Source organism: Palaemon carinicauda, chromosome 35 (assembly GCF_036898095.1).
Source record: "Palaemon carinicauda isolate YSFRI2023 chromosome 35, ASM3689809v2, whole genome shotgun sequence".
In the NCBI taxonomy this organism is placed as follows: domain Eukaryota; kingdom Metazoa; phylum Arthropoda; class Malacostraca; order Decapoda; family Palaemonidae; genus Palaemon; species Palaemon carinicauda.
In genome coordinates this window covers 71,172,849-71,192,179 of record NC_090759.1, presented here as the reverse complement: position 1 = coordinate 71,192,179, position 19,331 = coordinate 71,172,849, and the positions used below count along the sequence as shown (strand labels likewise).

The following is a 19,331-nucleotide window of genomic DNA, read 5'->3' as shown; positions in this document are numbered from 1 at the left end:
TATTATGCAAATTAATTTCATTCCTGTATAATGATTCTTAACTCGATGACTTGGATTTCATTTTGATCTCTTGCCGCTCACATCAGACCCCTACGTAATCAATTGTCAGATTTGTAAGCGTTTCATCTCGTGTGCTCTATAAGGAAGCGGTAGTAATTCAACAATTAACCCCCTCGTTTTATCCGGGCTTTTGACCTGCATTGCTATATGAAAAATAATCGTAGTAATGTGTAATGCCCAATAATTAGGCTAGTTGACTTTTTTTTTTTTTTTTTTTTTTTTTGGGGGGGGGGTGGTTGGATGATGGGGGGTGGGTGAGCTGGTTCTATCACAAGTTTAGCTCTGAAATCATACAAACTAGTCAATTTCGTAATCAATGAAGCTGTAAGTTTAATTTTTCAAGAACTACATGAAGCTTTATTCCCGTTTTAGTTGTATGAAAAAAAGAAGTTTCAGAAATAGACGAAGGATTGAAATTGTAATTCATAGTTACGGAATCACAAAGCTCGCAATTCTCTCTCTCTCTCTCTCTCTCTCTCTCTCTCTCTCTCTCTCTCTCTCTCTCTCTCTCTCTCTCTCTCTCTCTCTCTCTCTTTCTTTATGAGTGAGTGAAGGAAAATGGCGGGATTAAAATTCATGATATTTTAATTTTTTTCTTGTATAGATCTTTATGGTAAATTGTTAGATTTATCTATTCATCTATCTATCTATCTTGGAATACATGTATAGCAGGAAAAAATTGATGAAATTTCAATATATTCTGCAATTGTTCATAAAAAAAAAAACTTCCTAATCCATATTAACAACACGGGAAGTACGTCTTAACTATATGGCCAATTGCAACAAGACTGAATTAGAAATGTTCCACATTGTATTTAATTTCATATTGGCTGTCTAGAATCGAGGGCAATTCATTTAATCAACGACTTAAAGCTATATCTTCTGTTTAAGGGTACACTCGGGCACACTCTTCTATCTCATTTTTCTTCCTCCTGTTTTGTTGAAGTTTTTAGTTTGTATAGGAAATATATATTTTAATGTTATTACTATTTTTAAGATATTAAATTTTTCCTTGTTTCCTTTCCTCACTGGGCTATTTTCCCTTTTGTAGCCCCTGGGTTTATAGTATACTGCTTTTCCAACTAGGGTTGTAGCTTAGCAAGTAATAATAATAATAATAATAATAATAATAATAATAATAATAATAATAATAATAATCATCATCAATGACCCAGGCTCACTTCGTTTCTAGATTTTTTTAATCTTACAATGCTATTCATGTGGTCATTATCTTTGCCTTTATCTTTCTTTTGACCTGCTCTTTATCAAGGTCAATATTGTTTTTTTTTTTAAAGTCACGGTAATATCACTCCCTATTTGAGAGAGTTTGTTAATCCCGAGCTAATGAAAACGTTAGCACTTCCAAAGTTCAAAATTGCAGCGAATGTTTTTCTTTTTATAGTTTTTATATGAAAGATCTGTTTTAATGTTGTTATTGTTCTTTAAATATGTTATTTTAATAGTTCATTACTTCTCTTGTAGTTTATTTATTTCCTCATTTCCTTTCCTTACTGGTCTGTTTTCCCTGTTGGAGCCCCTGGGCTTATAGCTTCTTGCTTTTTCGCCTATGGTTGTAGCGTAGCAAGTAATAATAATGATAATAATATTGATAAGGAAAAAATTTCTCCGGGCTATTTTCCCTGTTGGAGGCCTTGGGCTTAAAGCATCCTGCTATTTCGCCTATGGTTGTAGCGTAGCAAGTAATAATAATGATAATAATATTGATAAGGAAAAAAATTTTCTGGGCTATTTTTCCTGTTGGAGGCCCTGGGCTTATAGCATCTTGCTATTTCACATAGGGTTGTAGCTTAGCAAGTAATAATAATAATAATAATAATAATAATAATAATAATAATAATAATAGAAATAAGGAAAAAATTTCTCTGGACTATTTTTCCTGTTGGAGGCCCTGGGCTTATAGCATTCTGCTTTTCCAACTAGGGTTGTAGCTTAGCTAGTAATGATAATGATAATAATAAGGAAACAATTAAGGCTAAATTTATGAAATAATAGACACAGTTCTTTCAGGAAATCGCAGCTTAGAAGAAAGCACGAGAATTATCGAACAGCCGCGAGACGATGCTCAGATGTTTAAACTCATACTTACGCATGCGCAGGTGTGATCAGTCTATCCTGGGAATTAATGTCACATTCTTACTCATCTATGATCTCATTATTTTCTTCAGCAATCCATCCCATTGGCCGTATTTTATCTCAATTTTTATTTATAGAGTGGGATGTTGTTACATCTTTTCAAATATGCAAATTTAGCTTCGTTTGCCTTTATTTATTGTAAATCCTTAATGTCTACTTCGGTAAATAAACTTCTTGATGTGAAAATATTTAAAAAAAACGGATGAAAATCAGACTTTTTATATAAATCTAGATATTTTATCCAATGAATATAGACAAACTCGCTTGAAAAAAGTACAATGTAAATTTTAACAGTATGAACGAAAAATGAACCAAACTGGTTGAGGCTACATACACTCAGGCACACTCCTCTATCTTATTTCTCTACTTTTGGTTTTTTCTTTATTTTTTGGAGTTTTTTATAGTTTATATACAAGGTGTATTTTAATGTTGTTACTGTTCTTAAAACATTTTATTTTTACTGTTCATTATTTTTTATAGCTTATTTATATCCTTGTTTCCTTTCCTCTTCGGGCTATTTCTCCCTGTTGAAGCCCTTGCTTTTCCAGCTAGGGTTGTAGCTTAGCTAGTAATAATAATGATAATAATAATAATAATAATAATCCACGAGTAATGACTAGTGTAACACGTATTTAGCACTTAACCTTAAGTACAGTACGTTGGAATACTGTGTATGTGTTTAAGTAGTATGTTACCACATTCCCAAAAAGAATGTAGAGCAATGACTGAATTCTTTTAGGATGATTATTCCGTATATTTAATCTGGTGTTTTGATATCCGGAGCGAAGTGGCGCTTAGAATTAATGACCAATTTCTTAGAATAATCAACATACAAAAAATTGCATTGACATTTCAAATGTCACATTCTAAGTAGGTTCTGAAAGTGGAAATTAATGTCATTCACTCGTCCTTCTGATGCTATTTTAAGTCAATAAGTCATTGGTTTCAATGTGGGGATAATCGGGAAGTATCAAAGGGATGATAAGACACACTGTGCTATTTTTAGTGTAAATAAATCAACACTTTTGCGCAAACAATTTGAAGCATTGATGCATCTCCCCTGTATAGTAAAGAGCAAGTGTCTGGATATATATATATATATATATATATATATATATATATATATATATATATATATATATATATATATATATATATACATATATATATATACATACATATATATATATATATATATATATATATATATATATATATATATATATATACATATATATATATATATATATATATATATATATATATATATAATGTATATATATATATATAAATATATATATACATATATATATATATATATATATATATATATATATATATATATATATATAAAAACTGCCGTTTGATAGTTAGGAAAGGTGGGGATGGGGGTTTGCATACATAAGTTTTGCATAAAGAATATCGAAATGGTGTATTCTAAGTTTGAAATTCATCACACATTTACACGATACACATATGATTTGGCACAACGATACATTTTACGTAAACAAATTAACATATAGGTACATTATACATTTTAACACATGCGTTCCGCAATAACATTTAGAATTAACATATTATTAAAAACAGTCAAACACATTAATACATTTTTAGTTAACAATTTAACGCAAGGGTGCATTAAATATGATTATTTCTACATCTAGATGCGCGAATGTATTATGTATTAATAATTATTCAAGCAAATACACCGTTATACTTTCTACATCTTAATTATTGTAGTTTGATAGCTGCTGATGTTCATTCCAAATGACTTGTCATTTTAGCTACTTATCCGCAGATTACAGCGATACAATAATACAACTTGGTGTTCAGCAATTTGATAATATACAGTACAATATACTAGTGTACGCGACCTGTCAAAAGGATGGCTAAATACTCAGATAGATATGCATGGACATGCACCCCCTTCTCACCAGGGTATGACTACTCCCTTTTCCCTTAATCGAGGGATGACGATAGTTGAGAGTGACTGGAAAGAGATATATATATTATATATATATATATATATATATATATATATATATATATATATATATATATATATATATATATATATATACAGAGAGAGAGAGAGAGAGAGAGAGAGAGAGAGAGAGAGAGAGAGAGAGAGAGAGAGGATGTTGTCCAACCTCTTTTTACTTTTAGTAGCGCCATTGTGAGGTTTAACCCCGGGTTCTCTTGGATGCTGAATGACCTCCCAAAACCCATCGCTGTCCCAAATGGTTCTAATTTTACAGATCCAAATCCAAAACCGCAGTTCAGTTGATGCTTTGAAAGAATTCAGTTAAATGCTGAATATATTATTGGCTTTTACGTTAAGTTTTTAGTGTGTATAGGAGATTTTTATTCTAATGTTGCTGTTCTTAAAATGTTTTATTTTTCCGTGTTTCCTTTCCTCACTGGGCTATTTTCCCTGTTGGAGCCCCTGTGCTTATAGCATTCTGCTTTTCCAACTAGGGTTGTAGCTTAGCAAATAATAATAATAATAATAATAATAATAATAATAATAATAATAATAATAATAATAATAATTTCAAGAGCCACCCATAAGTTAAAACCTAATAGCTAAAAGGTGAATATGTCAATGATTGTTATATTGGTTATCTCTGGAGCCAACCCTTCCTTATCGAAAAGGTATACTGGAAAATACATATTTCTTTTCCCGCAGAGAAATAATGGGACGAGATGACCAAGCGAGAAGGAATTCCAACGCTGGACGATTCGTGACTGTGTTGTTTATGTTGATGGCGGTTGCATTTGCAACTGTGGCGAGCGAAGGTGAGTGAGTTTCCCAGTTTCCTCTTGTGTCTACGTTAAAGTAGATTTCTTCAAATACAATATAAACTACTCAATACACATACGCGCGCACACACACACACACGTGTATATATATATATATATATATATATATATATATATATATATATATATATATATACACACACATATATATATATATATATATATATATATATATATATATATATATATATATATATATATACACACACACATATATATATATATATATATATATATATATATATATGTATATATATATATATATATATATATATATATATGTATATATATATATATATATATATATATATATATATATATATATATATATATTAGTGTTTTGGGCACTAACACGTGTGACTTAATATTCAAGTGACGAGATAGAAAATAATTACTTAAAGTTAAATTTATCAATGATGAGTTCTACCTACGCCAGGATTCGAACCTGTACCTCAGAATCGAAACAGTTAGATATTTGTTGAGTCAGTACCTCATCTCAGAGTTAAAATGCCTGGATCTCATTAACGAGATGTGGTCGACCCATCTGAAAAGTTCTTTCATTGTCAGTAGGGTTCCGGGCAATGCTTAAGACTAGCAACCTGTTCTCCAGAGCAACGGTTATTCAACATTTTTGCCTTGTGTTCCCTCTGCATTATTTATAGATCCCAGGCCCTTCTTACCCCTGAAATTTTGTAATTAACAACACAAATGGAAAAATAATAGGTCCCATTTTTCAACCATGTTTGCACCCCCTTAGAAATTTCTTATGCTCCATAGGGAACGCACCCCTTAGGTTAAAATCACTGTTGTAGAAACAGTAAAGATTACGCTTTAGGCTCCACTCTTAGGAAAGGTGAGGAGGGGCCATTGGTTGTTCGATAAGCTAGGTTAAACGTCGTTAGGTTTGATTATTAATTGTAAAGTGAAATATCTCATAAGATTGAAGGTTTACGGACATGATTATTTCATTCATTTTATAAGTTTTATCTTGATTTATTTTGTTCTTTTATACTCGTAAATCGTAGCCTGAATATTCAGGACAACTAGCAAGCAAAATTGACTCCGCCCGATGAAAGGGAATACATGAAATCCAACATTAAATCTTATGATTTTTCACATTTGCTTATTTCGATAGCCTACCGTACATTCACCACACCTTCCATAACTTCTATCCATTTGTATCATAAATATTTTATTATACCATATACAGATTCGTCCCTTTACTTTCAAACTTCTCACAAATAAAGATGCTTATAGCAACTTGCTAAAGTCTGCTTCAGTAGACGACAGCTATTTTTACCATTTTTATAAATAAACATATGGCAACTTTTCTCAAAGGATTTGAATTATGTACTGTCACTCTCAGAAGCCTATAGGATACGTCCCTGCCTGGCCATCTGCTGGACGGAATTTTGAGACCTGCTGAAGCTCTATAGTTTCTTGTAGTATCTGAAACTTCGCTCTCCTTATGAGCTAAGGGTTGGGTGTTTTGAGGGAAGCTATAGGTCTACCTGCTAAGTCGTCAGCAGCCATTCCCTGGTCCTAGCTTGGGTGGAGAGGGGCATTGGGTGCTAATCATGGTCATTGTCCTGCGAGGGCATTGTCACTGTCCCTTGTCTCTGCCATTCATGAGTGACCTTTAAACCTTTAAACAACTTTGCATTAGACCTAGTGAACCTAGCGCACTCTCTGTGTGTCGGTGGTTTGTTGAATTTAAATGCACTCGGGTTTCTGGGAGCATAAGGACTTTCATGTTTGGTATAATCAAACTTCATTAAGTGGAAGAAGCGCAACCTTTGACCTTCTGGTTATTAACATCCGGGTGTCCGTAATCCTGGAGGCGGCGTGGAGAGAATATCTTAAGATCAGGTAATTTTCCGTATTCGGTACGATGACGTTGGTACAGCTTATTAGAGTTTATTTTTTATGGTTTTCGATTATCTAAGTGACATTGGAAGTGGCAAAGAGCTAGATATAAAAAATGTATAGATATTAAAAACTGTTGATAGCAAAACTATATTAAAAGGGTGGTGGTGGCCGATGTTGTAACGCCCCTGACTGGTAATCGCCAGAGTAGGTTTAGAGTCCCGCTCATACTCGTTAGTTTCTTTGGTCGCTGCAACCTCACTATTCTTGTGAGCTAAGGATGAGGTGCTTGGCGGAGCCTATAGGTCTATATGCTGAGTCATCAGCAGCCATTGCCTGGCCCTCCTTGGTCAGTCTCTAGGGCATTGTCCTGCCTAATAGGGTAATGGTGCTGTTTCTTGCCTCTGCCATTCATGAGCGGCCTATAAACCTTTAAACTGTAAATCTCGGTATAATAGTAAAATGGTTTATTTTTAGTTGGGAATATAGCCAGAGTGGACCCCCCCCCCCCCCACATCAGGCGAATTTGTTGTTTTTAGGTCTCTGGTTGAGGCGGTCTTTAATGGCCGGACGAACCAAATCTATCAATCCATACTCATATATTGTACAGGCTGCCTGAGTAAAAAATGGAATCAGGTCTGTGTACTTCTTTCCCTCCGTTATCCATACATTAAGGGGTTGGTTGCCTGATTCGCCCTCTCCCATGCCTTCTATCAATGGGGGCTATGACTGATGCACACTCACACACCCGTCTATCAACTTTTGGCCGGCAAGGCAGGAGGTGGTACCTGAGAGAGATTTACAGATCTTATGGCGTTTTACTGTAGCCTAGCTAACGTGAATGTAAAGTGCCAAGACAAAAAAAAAGAAAAAAAAAATGGCTTTGAATTAAGAAATGATTACCGATAAAGGAAATACTTTACATTCAAACCTGTTATCACATAGTATAGAAACCTCAAATATTTTTTTATTATTTAATTTTTTTATAATCCTGTTTGAATATCCTTTACATTTGATATTCCATGAATATGGAGTTGTTTGTATAGATCGATAAACTCCATAGAGGTAATATAACACCTCTGTGATAGACTCTCACCAAAATCTTCTATCAACCTGATATCAGACATTACGCTCACATAGACAAGTGCTTATCCGACGACTTTTAATCATAGACTTAAGATAAGCTTTCGGCCTCTGCGGGTCATTTTTGAAGGTGCCTCACATACATTAATGCCTGCTCGAAGAAATCTCGAGCTGTCCTGTTGCCTGTTTGAAGGTTTAAAGGCCGCTATTGAATTGCACAGGCAAGGGACATTGACAATGACCTAGCTAGCATGACAATGGCCTAGAGACTGACCATATATACATATCATCGGCGCCTAAGCCTCCTCTCCACCCAAATTAGGACCTTAGAGGGCCAAGCAATGGCTAGGTAGACCTATAGGCTTTCCCAAAAACAATAGTTTTACCTCACAATGATGGTGAAGTTGCAGACACTACAAGAAATTATCGAGCTTGAATGTGACTCGAACCCCAGTCCGACAGAACGCGAGACAGGCAATAGCTGTGCGTGAATCGGGGGGGGGGGTGTTTGCATGACTCAGTCTCAGTAAATTTTTCAAACTTAGCTTTAAAAATTGTAAAATCATTAAAGATTCTTAATAAGATTACATTAACAACGACCTTCCCGTCGCATGCTGGTCTGATAGAAAAAAAAAAAAACAATATTTTCTTTGGGAGAGTCAGCGACGGGGTAGGGGTGCCTACCTAAATGTTATGCGCATAACAGATAGTAATCTTTACTTTGTATTTGGTAAGGGTTGTAGAAGCGGATGTGGTAACGTCCCTGACTGGTGAACGCCAGACTGGGGTTCGAGTCCCTCTCAAACTCTGTAGGTTTTTTGGTTGCTGCAACCTCACCATTCTTGTGAGCTAAGGGTGGTGGGTTTGGGGGAGCCTAAAGGTCTCTCTGCTGAAACATCAACACTCATTGCCTTGCCCTCCTTGGTCCTAGCTTGGGTGGAGAGGGGGCTTGGCCGCTGATCATATGTATATATGGTCAGTCTCTTGGGCATTGTCCTGCTTGATAGGACAATGTCACTGTTCTTCTCCTCTGCCATTCAAGAGCATCCTTTAAGCCTTTAAATTGGTATTCGTTCTTAATAGGTTCTGTAATTTATTGTCAGTATAATGGGGTGGTTATTTTCTACGGAAATTATACTGGAAACTGTCATAATTAAAGTATCCGCAGTGCCATAGCCTCTGTACCATGGACTTGTACTGTCTTGGGGTAGAGTTCTCTTGCTTGAAGGTACACTCTGGCATACTATTCGGGCTCCTTGATTTCCTTTCTTCACTGGGATATTTTCCTTGTTGGAACCCTTGGGCTTATAGCATCCTGCTTTTTAAAGTAGGGTAGTTTTGCTAATAATAATAATAATAATAATAATAATAATAATAATAATAATAATAATTAGGCGGAAACGTTATGATTCAACTACAGAAGTGTATATAATCAGACTTTCCTCTGCATAGTTTATTTTTTATTTTTTGGTTAACCGATGTTATTATCTTTATTATTAATTTTTGTGATGCTTAATATTTATGATTGGATTATATCAATACTGTGCTCTGATTACTTGTAATTGTTTTCATGACATAGAACTCTTCAAATTCTCATTATATTTTGTACCTTTCAAACATTTATAGTATCCATTACCACTGCAATTATGAAACAATTATTCTTTATGTAATTTTCAAAATTTATAAGAAATGTTTATTTGAAAAGTACCAGTGTCAGGGAAATTTCAATCAATATAGATTGTACCAAAGTATATCTCATTGTACATTATCTAAACTGCAATGATTTAAATATCTTCAACACTTCCTTCATTGCAGATGAAAAACAAGATAGCATCCTCCTAAAAATCAGCGATGAACTGAATAGAATTGAAATAGCCCTTGCTAGGCTAATGGAACTCTTTGGCATCTATGCAACCACCACCCCTGTCACAACAATACCGGAGCATCCTAAGGAAACCATGACAACGTCAACTGAAAGAAACTCTCAGTCCACAGACATACCAGAGCTTATTGATCCTTTAGCAGTAACTACTGAAGAAGGCGAAGTTACAGAATTTGTGTCACCAGATTCAACGTGGCCTCCATCATCTGACCCGGAAGTGACCACATTAGCCACTGAAGAGACTCACCCGTCCACTACAGTCAAAGCATCAACTTCCACGGCAAGAAAAGTACACGGAGAAACAACTATTGAAAGTAACGAGAGCGATGAAAGCAGTGAAGAGGCTGGTACATCGACAGACTTGTCAGTGACGACTGAGTATGTTGATGTAACAACTTCTGAAGATGTAGACATCTCTCTTAGGGATGGGGATGTTTATGCAACATCTTCCATGGTCCCTGATACGTCTAAAGCTTATAGAACTGATTCTTCAACTACAGACACACCTGATTATTATACAACAAGGTATATAGTTCCCAGCACTTCTGATTCATATACAACAGACGGTGGAGGTCTGGACATGTATGATACAACAGAATCTACAGTTGCAGACTCATCTGAAACATCTGTCACATCTGCATATACCACAGAATCCATAGTCATAGAGACTTCTGATGTTTATACAACAGGACTCAGTGTTCTAGATACTTCTGATACTCATACAACAGAATCTGTGAGTCCTGACACATCTGACACAACAGGATACATAGTTTCAGAGATGTCTGATATGTTTACAACCGACACCATAGCTCCAAGCACTACTGAAATTTATGCCACAGAAACTATGTTACCTGGCACATCTGATACAACAGAATTCACATTTTCTGACATGTCTACAATTGCATCCATAGTTCCTAGATCTTATGATATTTCCACAACAGAAGCCATATTTCCAGACACGTCTGATACAACAGAATTCATATTTTATGACATGCCTGACACTTCTACAACTAGATCCATAGTTCCTAGATCTTATGATATTTATACAACAGAAGCCATATTTCCCGAAACATCGGATAGGCCTACAACAGAATCCATAGTTCCAGGAACTTCTGATCTTTATACAGCAGAAACTACAGTTTCTGACATGTCTCGTACAACAGAATTAATGGTTCCAGGACCTTCTGATCTTTATACAGAAGAAACTACAGATCCTAACACGTTTCATACAACAGAATCCATAGTTCCAGGAACTTCTGATACTTTTACTACTGAAACCATACTTCCATACACTTACGATACTCATACAACGATTGTAGATCTAGACACATCTGATACACCAGGATCCATAGTTACAGATACTCCAGATACTTATACAGTAGAATCCCTTGTTACAGACACGTCTGATGTTTATACAACAGGATTCCCAGTGTCAGAGGATGGAGGCATATCTGTCACAGAAATACTTCTAGAAGAAACATCGACACCAGTATATCCATATGCTGTACGGTTTCCAGAGTTCCCAAAGAAAAAACCCGTGTTTCCGACAGTGATGATAGAAGCAGAAGTAGAATTTTTGGATTTGACAGTACCTTCTGTAACAACGGCAGAATCGGATGTAGAACTTCTGGAGGATGTTGAGCCTTACAAAATGAGGGAGGGTGATGCTGGCAAAGTTCCTCGGAATTTTTTCAATATGAAATATGAATCAGACGAAAAAGACAAATATGAATCAGAACTGACTGAAAGTGATGAGAAAGAAGGGGGAGATACTTTTCAAACATCCGAGAAGTCTGTGAGCCTTGTAACCCTTGGTAATGTCGAAAGTGAATTGCAGCTTTCGAATAGTGAGAAAAATGACAGTGATATTGAAAGTAGAAATTCTAGCGTGGATTACGGCTTTACAGAGTCCCCAGAAATGTATAACGATAGTGAAGCAGAGCGAATCCTTGGGATTGTCCGGAGGTCATCATTGGAAATCTTTGAGAGCTATGAGAATGACAGTGTACAAGCTAGTGATGGAAGTGCAGAAGCTGGTAATGGAAGCGTTGAAACTGGCCATGAGAAACTTGAGGATAATTACAGTCCTTTTGCCAATTACGACAATGAACCAAAAGGGGAGGGAGTATCTGGTAACCAATCAGACATTTATGAAAATAACGAAGGCTTTCGTGGTGATCAATTCTATGATAACGATGGTGACCTTAATGAAAATGAGCCGATGGAAAAGGACACCAATAATGCTAAAGTAGATGATGATCGAGACGAGAACCGAAACATCAGCGCAGATTATGATTATGGTATTGGAAATTCTGAAGTCGAAGCAGCAACATATGATGAAGGCAGTTATAGTGAAGAAAACGTCACTGAAGAGGAATCGTTTGGGAGAATGGATTTGATAGAAGGTATGGTGAATGCAAATACTTCTAATCTTGATTCTGGATTTGAAGACACTGACCAACATCTGCAATCTGAAGATTATATTGAAATGGAAGAAAATAACGAGAGTGGCTTCTCAGAAACAGAAGACAAAGAGTCTGTAGAGTTACCAGAGAAGGAAGGCAAAATATCTAAGCAATCAAAGAGAAAGAAAAACAAGCGTAAGAAATCTCAGCGAAGGAGAAATAATAAATTAAGAAAGTCACATGCAATGAATAACTCAAATTCTGAACAATTTGAGAAGAAAGAAAGGGCATCCAGCAATTTGCAAGAAAAGGTAGAGGAAAATAAATCCGGAGGGTTGCAATTAAAAGAAGATAAGAAGTCTGAAGTACCCCGCGAGGATTCTCAGGAAAATGTCACCCAGAATTCTACAGAGTTGCTGGAAAGAGAAGAAAGAGTATCTGGAGATTCATTGGATGTGGATGATGGTGATTTCCAGGACTTCCAGGAAGAGGACGGCAACAGTTCCCGAGGAGAAAAACGAAGGCAATCTAGTGTTTCCAGGGAAGAGGGAGAGGATCATACTTCAGCATCCCAGAAAAGGGAAGAAGAGACTTCTGAGACATCGGAAGATGAGAAATCTAGGGAATTGCGAGGGAGTAAAATGAAAGAATCTATTATATCTGTGGAGGAAGAAGAAACTACTGGGAATATCAGGAGTAATGTATCAGAATTATCTCCGAAAGAAGATGATGATCAAGGGGATGATTCAGAAAACGAAGCAGAATCAGAAAAGGTTCTCAAGAAAATGAAGAATAGAAAGAAGCCAATGCACAGAAATAAGAGATCAATTCGTGAAAATGATGACATCTGCATCACTGGTGTCTATTTAGATGGCAAAGACATCTGTGAAAGCCTTCAAAACATCATAAAGGCTACAAATAAAGTGACCCTTCAGGTTTTCAGTGGCAATGCCTCTGAGGCCCAGCTAAGGGCCCTAAGGGAGAACGCAGAGGAGCTCGATAAAATCATCGCCGAGATCGAAAAGGATCCAGATATTGTGAAGAATTTCAATCTCTCTTTAATTACACCCAAAGTTAAAGATTTGGAAATGGTAAGGACAATAAACTATAGTTGTTTTAGAAAATTTCAAGGTGAGGGGTGAAGTTTGATTAATTTGATATCAACTTGAATGATATTACTTGAGATTCTGGCCTAAATGATAAATTGTTACAAGGGGGCAGTTAATTAAGGATTGATAGTACAGAGAAAATTATCAAATCTGTAGATGTATAACAAGTGTATCAAGTATTAGTGAATTAATGTTAATTGATTTAATTAATTGTATATCTTCCTATCCACAGCTAATAAAGCTAACTAACTTGAAAACCTCTGTGGTAGAGGAGGTTTCACAAGCAGGTCTGCCAATCCTCGTCATCGCAATCGGCGTCGTAGGCGGAGTCATTGCTTTATCGTTCTGCATTTGCTGCATTTATGTTTGTTGCAAACTTGCAAGCATATGCAGAGCAAAGAGGAGACTCAATTTGGAGGTAAGGGTCTTAGAAAATGGAGAGATAGCCCTTGTTTCTTTTTAGAAATAAATTTATGCTTAGATTCCTTGGTGCATGGCACAGTATTAGACAAAGTAAAAAAACCTTTGCTTTTTAGGTCACCGATGCATGGCTTCCTATGGTACTTGAACTCACTTTTTTTCTCTCTCTCTATGTGACTTTTCTGTTTCTTTTCCATCTTTGTCTCTATGAGAAGCTGGTTAAAATCAATATCCCTATGGGTTCACGTAAGTTTTAGGTGGCACGTTAAATCGCTTTCCCTTAGGGTCTACATAACTATTAGTAGGTAGGTTAAATCACTTTCCCTAGGGGTCTACATAACTTTTAGGAATTAGGTTAAATCGCTTTCCCTAGGGTTTTACAGGTTAAATCGCTTCCCCTAGGGATCTACGTAAATTTTAGAGGACAGGTGAAATCGCTTTCCCTAGGGGTCTACATAATTTAGGAGGCAGGTTAAATCGCTTTCCCTAGAAGTCTACTTAATTTAGGAGGCAGGTTAATTTTCTATCCCTAGTGGTATACATAATTTAGGAGGCAGGTTAATTTGCTATCCCTAGTGGTCTACATAATTTAGGAGGCAGGTTAAATTCCTTTCTCTAGGGGTTTACATAATTTAGGAGTAGGTAGAATTTTTTTCCCTAGGGGTCTACATTATTTAGGAGGCAGATTAAATCGCTTTCCCCAGGTGCCTACATACTTTAGGCACGTTAAGTTGCTTTCTCTTGGGATCTACGTAATTTAGAAGGCAGGTTAAGTCGCTTTCCTTAGGGGTTTACTTAACTTTTAGGAGACAGGTTAAATCGCTTTCCCTAGGGTTCTACATAACTTTTAGGAAGCAGGTTAAATAGCTTTTCCTAGGAGTCTACATAATTTAGGAGGCAGGTAAAATTGCTTTCCCTGCGCATCTATATGATTTGGGAGGCAGGTTAAATCGCTTTCCCTAGGGGTCTACATCACTTTCCCTTACAGGTCTACATAACTTTTAGGAGGCAGGTTAAATCGCTTTCCCTAGGGGTCTACATCACTTTCCCTTACAGGTCTACATAACTTTTAGGAGGCAGGTTAAATCGCTTTCCCATACGGGTCTACATAACTTTTAGGAGGCAGGTTAAATCGCTTTCCCTAGGGGTCTACATAATTTAGGAGGCAGGTTAAATCGCTTTCCCTAGGGGTCTTCATGATTTAGGAGGCAGGTTAAATCACTTTTTCTATGGGTCTACTTAACTTTTAGGAGACCGGTTAAATCGCTTTCCCTACGGGTCTACATAACTTTTAGGAGGCAGGTTAAATCGCTTTCCCTAGGGGTCTATATCACTTTCCCTTACAGGTCTACATAACTTTTAGGAGGCAGGTTAAATCGCTTTCCCATACGGGTCTACATAACTTTTAGGAGGCAGGTTAAATCGCTTTCCCTAGGGGTCTACATAATTTAGGAGGCAGGTTAAATCGCTTTCCCTAGGGGTCTTCATGATTTAGGAGGCAGGTTAAATCACTTTTTCTATGGGTCTACTTAACTTTTAGGAGACCGGTTAAATCGCTTTCCCTACGGGTCTACATAACTTTTAGGAGGCAGGTTAAATCGCTTTCCCTACGGGTCTACATAACTTTTAGGAGGCAGGTTAAATCGCTTTCCCTACGGGTCTACATAACTTTTAGGAGGCAGGTTAAATCGCTTTCCCTAGGGGTCTACATAACTTTTAGGAGGCAGGTTAAATCGCTTTCCCTAGGAGTCTACATAACTTTTAGGAGGCAGGTTAAATCGCTTTCCCTACGGGTCTACATAACTTTTAGGAGACAGGTTAAATTGCTTTCCCTACGGGTCTACATAACTTTTAGGAGACAGGTTAAATTGCTTTCCCTAGGGGTCTACATAACTTTTTTAGAGCCACTTCTAGGCGTCGACATTCCTCCAGTCCAAAAATTTGTTGTAGCCTGTGATGATCTTTTTATATGTTGTTGGCTTTGCTACAACTCTAGCATATATATGCAAACTTTTCAAAACCTCACTTTAAACCGCTTACGCCACTTCCTTCGCTAATGCTCATTTCAATTTTATACTGTTTCATTTTCGTCTTTTCTGTGGGCTAAAGCTGTCATCTTCAACGCTATGGGTTTTGAAATCTATTTTAGTATCTTTATCACTTTCTTTGACCAAGCCAAGGTATATGTAGTTCTCTCTCTCTCTCCTTTTTTTTGTGATCTTTATAGCTCCCTTTGTTCACATTCATTTATTAGGGCTTCTACTACTTTCTATGGGCCCCATACCTCGTTCTTCCTATGTATTTATTTACGGTGCCATTACCTATGATCATGGATTTGTCCGCCCCATAAACATCTTCCTTAATCAAAATTTAGCGTTTTTTTTTTTTTTTTTTTTTTTTTTTTTTTTTTTTTTTTTTTGTTAACCCGAATCCTTTCCAACAGAGCATTCAAAAATAGTCTTTTGGCAATATTTAGTTGCTAATGGTGTCATTTCAAACGAAGTTAAAACAGTTTTCATTATGTAGAACCTTCAGAGATCTTTATCCTTCAGATTAAGTATCTTTTGAATATGTTTTATACTTCTGTTTGTCTTCTGTTTGAATGTACAGTTCCTGACCTCACCAACGGGTCCAGTTAGTTAGCAAAAAGGGTTTATGGCAGGATTTTTTAAATGGCAGTATTACAAGACGATGATCTTCAAAACTATTGCAAATAAATCTGCTTTTCAGTGCTTCATTGTACATTTACATGTTGCTAGATTTTTTATATATGTAATTATGGCAATTAGGACACGTTAGAATAAAGAAAAGAAAAATAACTGAAAATTAGAAGAGGAAAAAAATTAGAATTATTATAAAATTCCTGGTTTTCATTTTATTTCTATCTTTATCATTTCTTCATTTGTTGTATATTTGAGTTTATTTGTGGCACGTACTTTGTTGGCAATTTCCATTATTTCCCCCCTTTCTTAATATCACTTATTACTTCATATTTTTTTCGTTCGTGGTATTGTCTTTATACAGTACTGTAGCTTTCCATCCCTCTATTTCTCTTACATAGAAATCCTTATATTTTAGCTTATATTTCAGCGGCACTCAATATTTTCTTATTTACCCCATTCTAAAACATTTATAGCTATCCTTTAGCCATTAGATTTATTATGTTTAATCCATATGAAATGTATATAATTGAGATATATTCCAAAATTTTCTTACTACTTATACTTAATTACAAATTTTCTCTATGCTTTTTTAGTTTTTGGGGTGATCTATTTCAGTCATTTCTTTTAGGGTTTGAACTTATTCCTCTTACAATCTAGTTTAATTCCTAATATTCCACCATTCTAATGTATTGTCATAGCCACTGTACCATGTTCCTCCACTATCTTGGGTTAGAGTTTTCTTCGCTTGAGGGTACACTCCGGTACAAAATTCTATTTGTTTCTTGACCTCACCGGGCTATTTTCCATGTTGGACTCCTTGGGCTTCTAGCATACAGCCTTTCCAACTAGAGTTGTAACTTAGTAAGTAATGATAATATGAAAAATACTAAAATTAGTGTTGTTTCTCCCCCAGGCTGGGCGATTTTCCATGTTGGAGCCCTTGGGCTTATATCATACAGCTTTTCCAACTAAAGTTGTAACTTAGAAAGTTATAATAATAAGAAAAATATTAAAATTAGTGTTGTTTCTCCCCCAGGCTGGGCGATTTTCCATGTTGGAGCCCTTGGGCTTATAGCATACAGCTTTTCCAACTAAAGTTGTAACTTAGAAATTAATAAAGAAATAATAAAATTAGTGTCTTTTCTTCCCCAGGGGGCCATCGTGCAAACCGGAGGTGGGAAGATATCCAGCCTTGGGAGAGACAACCCTTCCTTTGAATACGGAGAAACGGTTCTAGGAGAACCTTTCTCTGTGCTCTCCCAGGATCCAAGGGTCTGCAGTATTCCACGAGCCAGGAGCACCATGGAGTCGTTCGAAACGAACGGTAGGACATTCTCCTACGACTCCCACAGCCTTCCGAGGGACAAGCGCCCTCCGAGAAAATCCGCCTACGACTCCGGGTTTTCGGGAGACAGGAAGTCCTTCAGCGACTACGGTTCCTTCCTTAGGTATTACGAGAATGGCACCGCCGGAGGGCGAAGGGACTTGGAAGGTAAAGGGCGTTCTGTAAAGTCTTCCGCCGACTTACAGGACGAAAGGAACGATCCTTATAGCCTGGAGCGCTCAGGTGAAAACATCCACAGGATCACGACGGGGAAACTTCTAAGGATTGATAACTGAGGATAGTCCAGAAGGAGTGGATCCTTTAGGTTGGGAATGAACTTACATAATAAGTGTGGGAATTAGTTTCCCCTATTTTTAAAGGCCCAATCCTAATTTGGACAATCCGATACTAAGAAAACCTTAGTCATTTGTGCCTTATGAGCAGTAAAATCTCTTTAGGTATTAGATAACGTAACTAGATCATTTGATAAACGGAAAATCTTTTGACATATAGTTGTGCAAACATGTATGTATGATATACACATACTTGTATGTATACAGCTACCTGAAGTGTAAATACTGATATCTGTTGTACTATTGGTTATGAATTCCTGTTATGTTAGACAAATGTGTGATCTTTAGGATTTTATTGCTTTTGTAGGCTGATGACAGTAAATAGTTGCATAGTAGTTTTAGAATTATAGGTGAGTTGAAAGCAGTGATATAATTTTGTTAATTGTGTTGAATGATATAATCATCATCACTATGTTAGTAATTATATCAACTTTGACGTGGTTTTACTTATTTCGTAAATGACTTTATTTTGTGTTTACTTTTTACCATATGACAGTGATTATGCCAAACATGTGAGATGTCAGTAATTTTATCAACTTTGTGTGAGTATGACTACTGTGTATAAGTGAACTTTGTGTAGGATGCAATAATTAGGTCAGCTTCATATGACATAACATTCATTGTGTTAGTTCGTCTGTGAGATGCCACAGTGATTAGGAATGTACCATCTTTATGTAGGATGACAGTAAACTATGTTTACCATTGAAATTTTTTGGTGTACGATGCTTATGTCCTGTAGTGCTGTAAGTTATGAAATAATGTATTGTAAAATAAAGAACGATTGATGACCGCCATAAGCTTAAATGCCTTCTCTTTATATCTTTTTATCCTCTTGTTAATTTCAAGTTTTTATAGTTTATATATGAAAGATTCATTTTATTGTTCTTCAACTTCTCTTGTAGTTTTTCTTTATTTGCTTTCCTCACTGGGCTATTTTCCTTGTAGGAGCCCTTCGGCTTATAGCATCCTGTTTTTCCAACTAGGGTTGTAGCTTAGCAAGTAGTAGTAATAATAATAATAATAATGATAATAACAATATAAATGCACACTCGTGTGTATATATCATCATCGCCATCATCAGCCGTTATTAGTCCACTGCAGAACAAAGGCCTCAGACATGCCCGTCCATTGCGGCTTTTTATGTATCTTGGTAACGAGAGAAGAGAAAGGAAGAGGTAATACTGAAATC

The 19,331-nt window shown here is 36.2% G+C and overlaps 1 protein-coding gene across 1 annotated transcript in view; it reads left to right on the top strand.

Moving 5' to 3' along the window:
- LOC137627861 (serine-rich adhesin for platelets-like) overlaps positions 1 to 18,951 on the top strand; it is a 27,123-nt gene extending 8,172 nt beyond the window's left edge. Inside the window, exons 2-5 of the mRNA XM_068359289.1 lie at positions 4,904 to 5,013; positions 9,802 to 13,364; positions 13,615 to 13,800; positions 17,618 to 18,951. Of these exons, the coding sequence (XP_068215390.1) occupies positions 4,904 to 5,013; positions 9,802 to 13,364; positions 13,615 to 13,800; positions 17,618 to 18,085 (4,327 nt within the window). The 3' untranslated portion in view covers positions 18,086 to 18,951. The remainder of the gene's footprint in view (positions 1 to 4,903; positions 5,014 to 9,801; positions 13,365 to 13,614; positions 13,801 to 17,617) is intronic.
- The last annotated feature ends 380 nt before the right edge of the window (positions 18,952 to 19,331 follow it).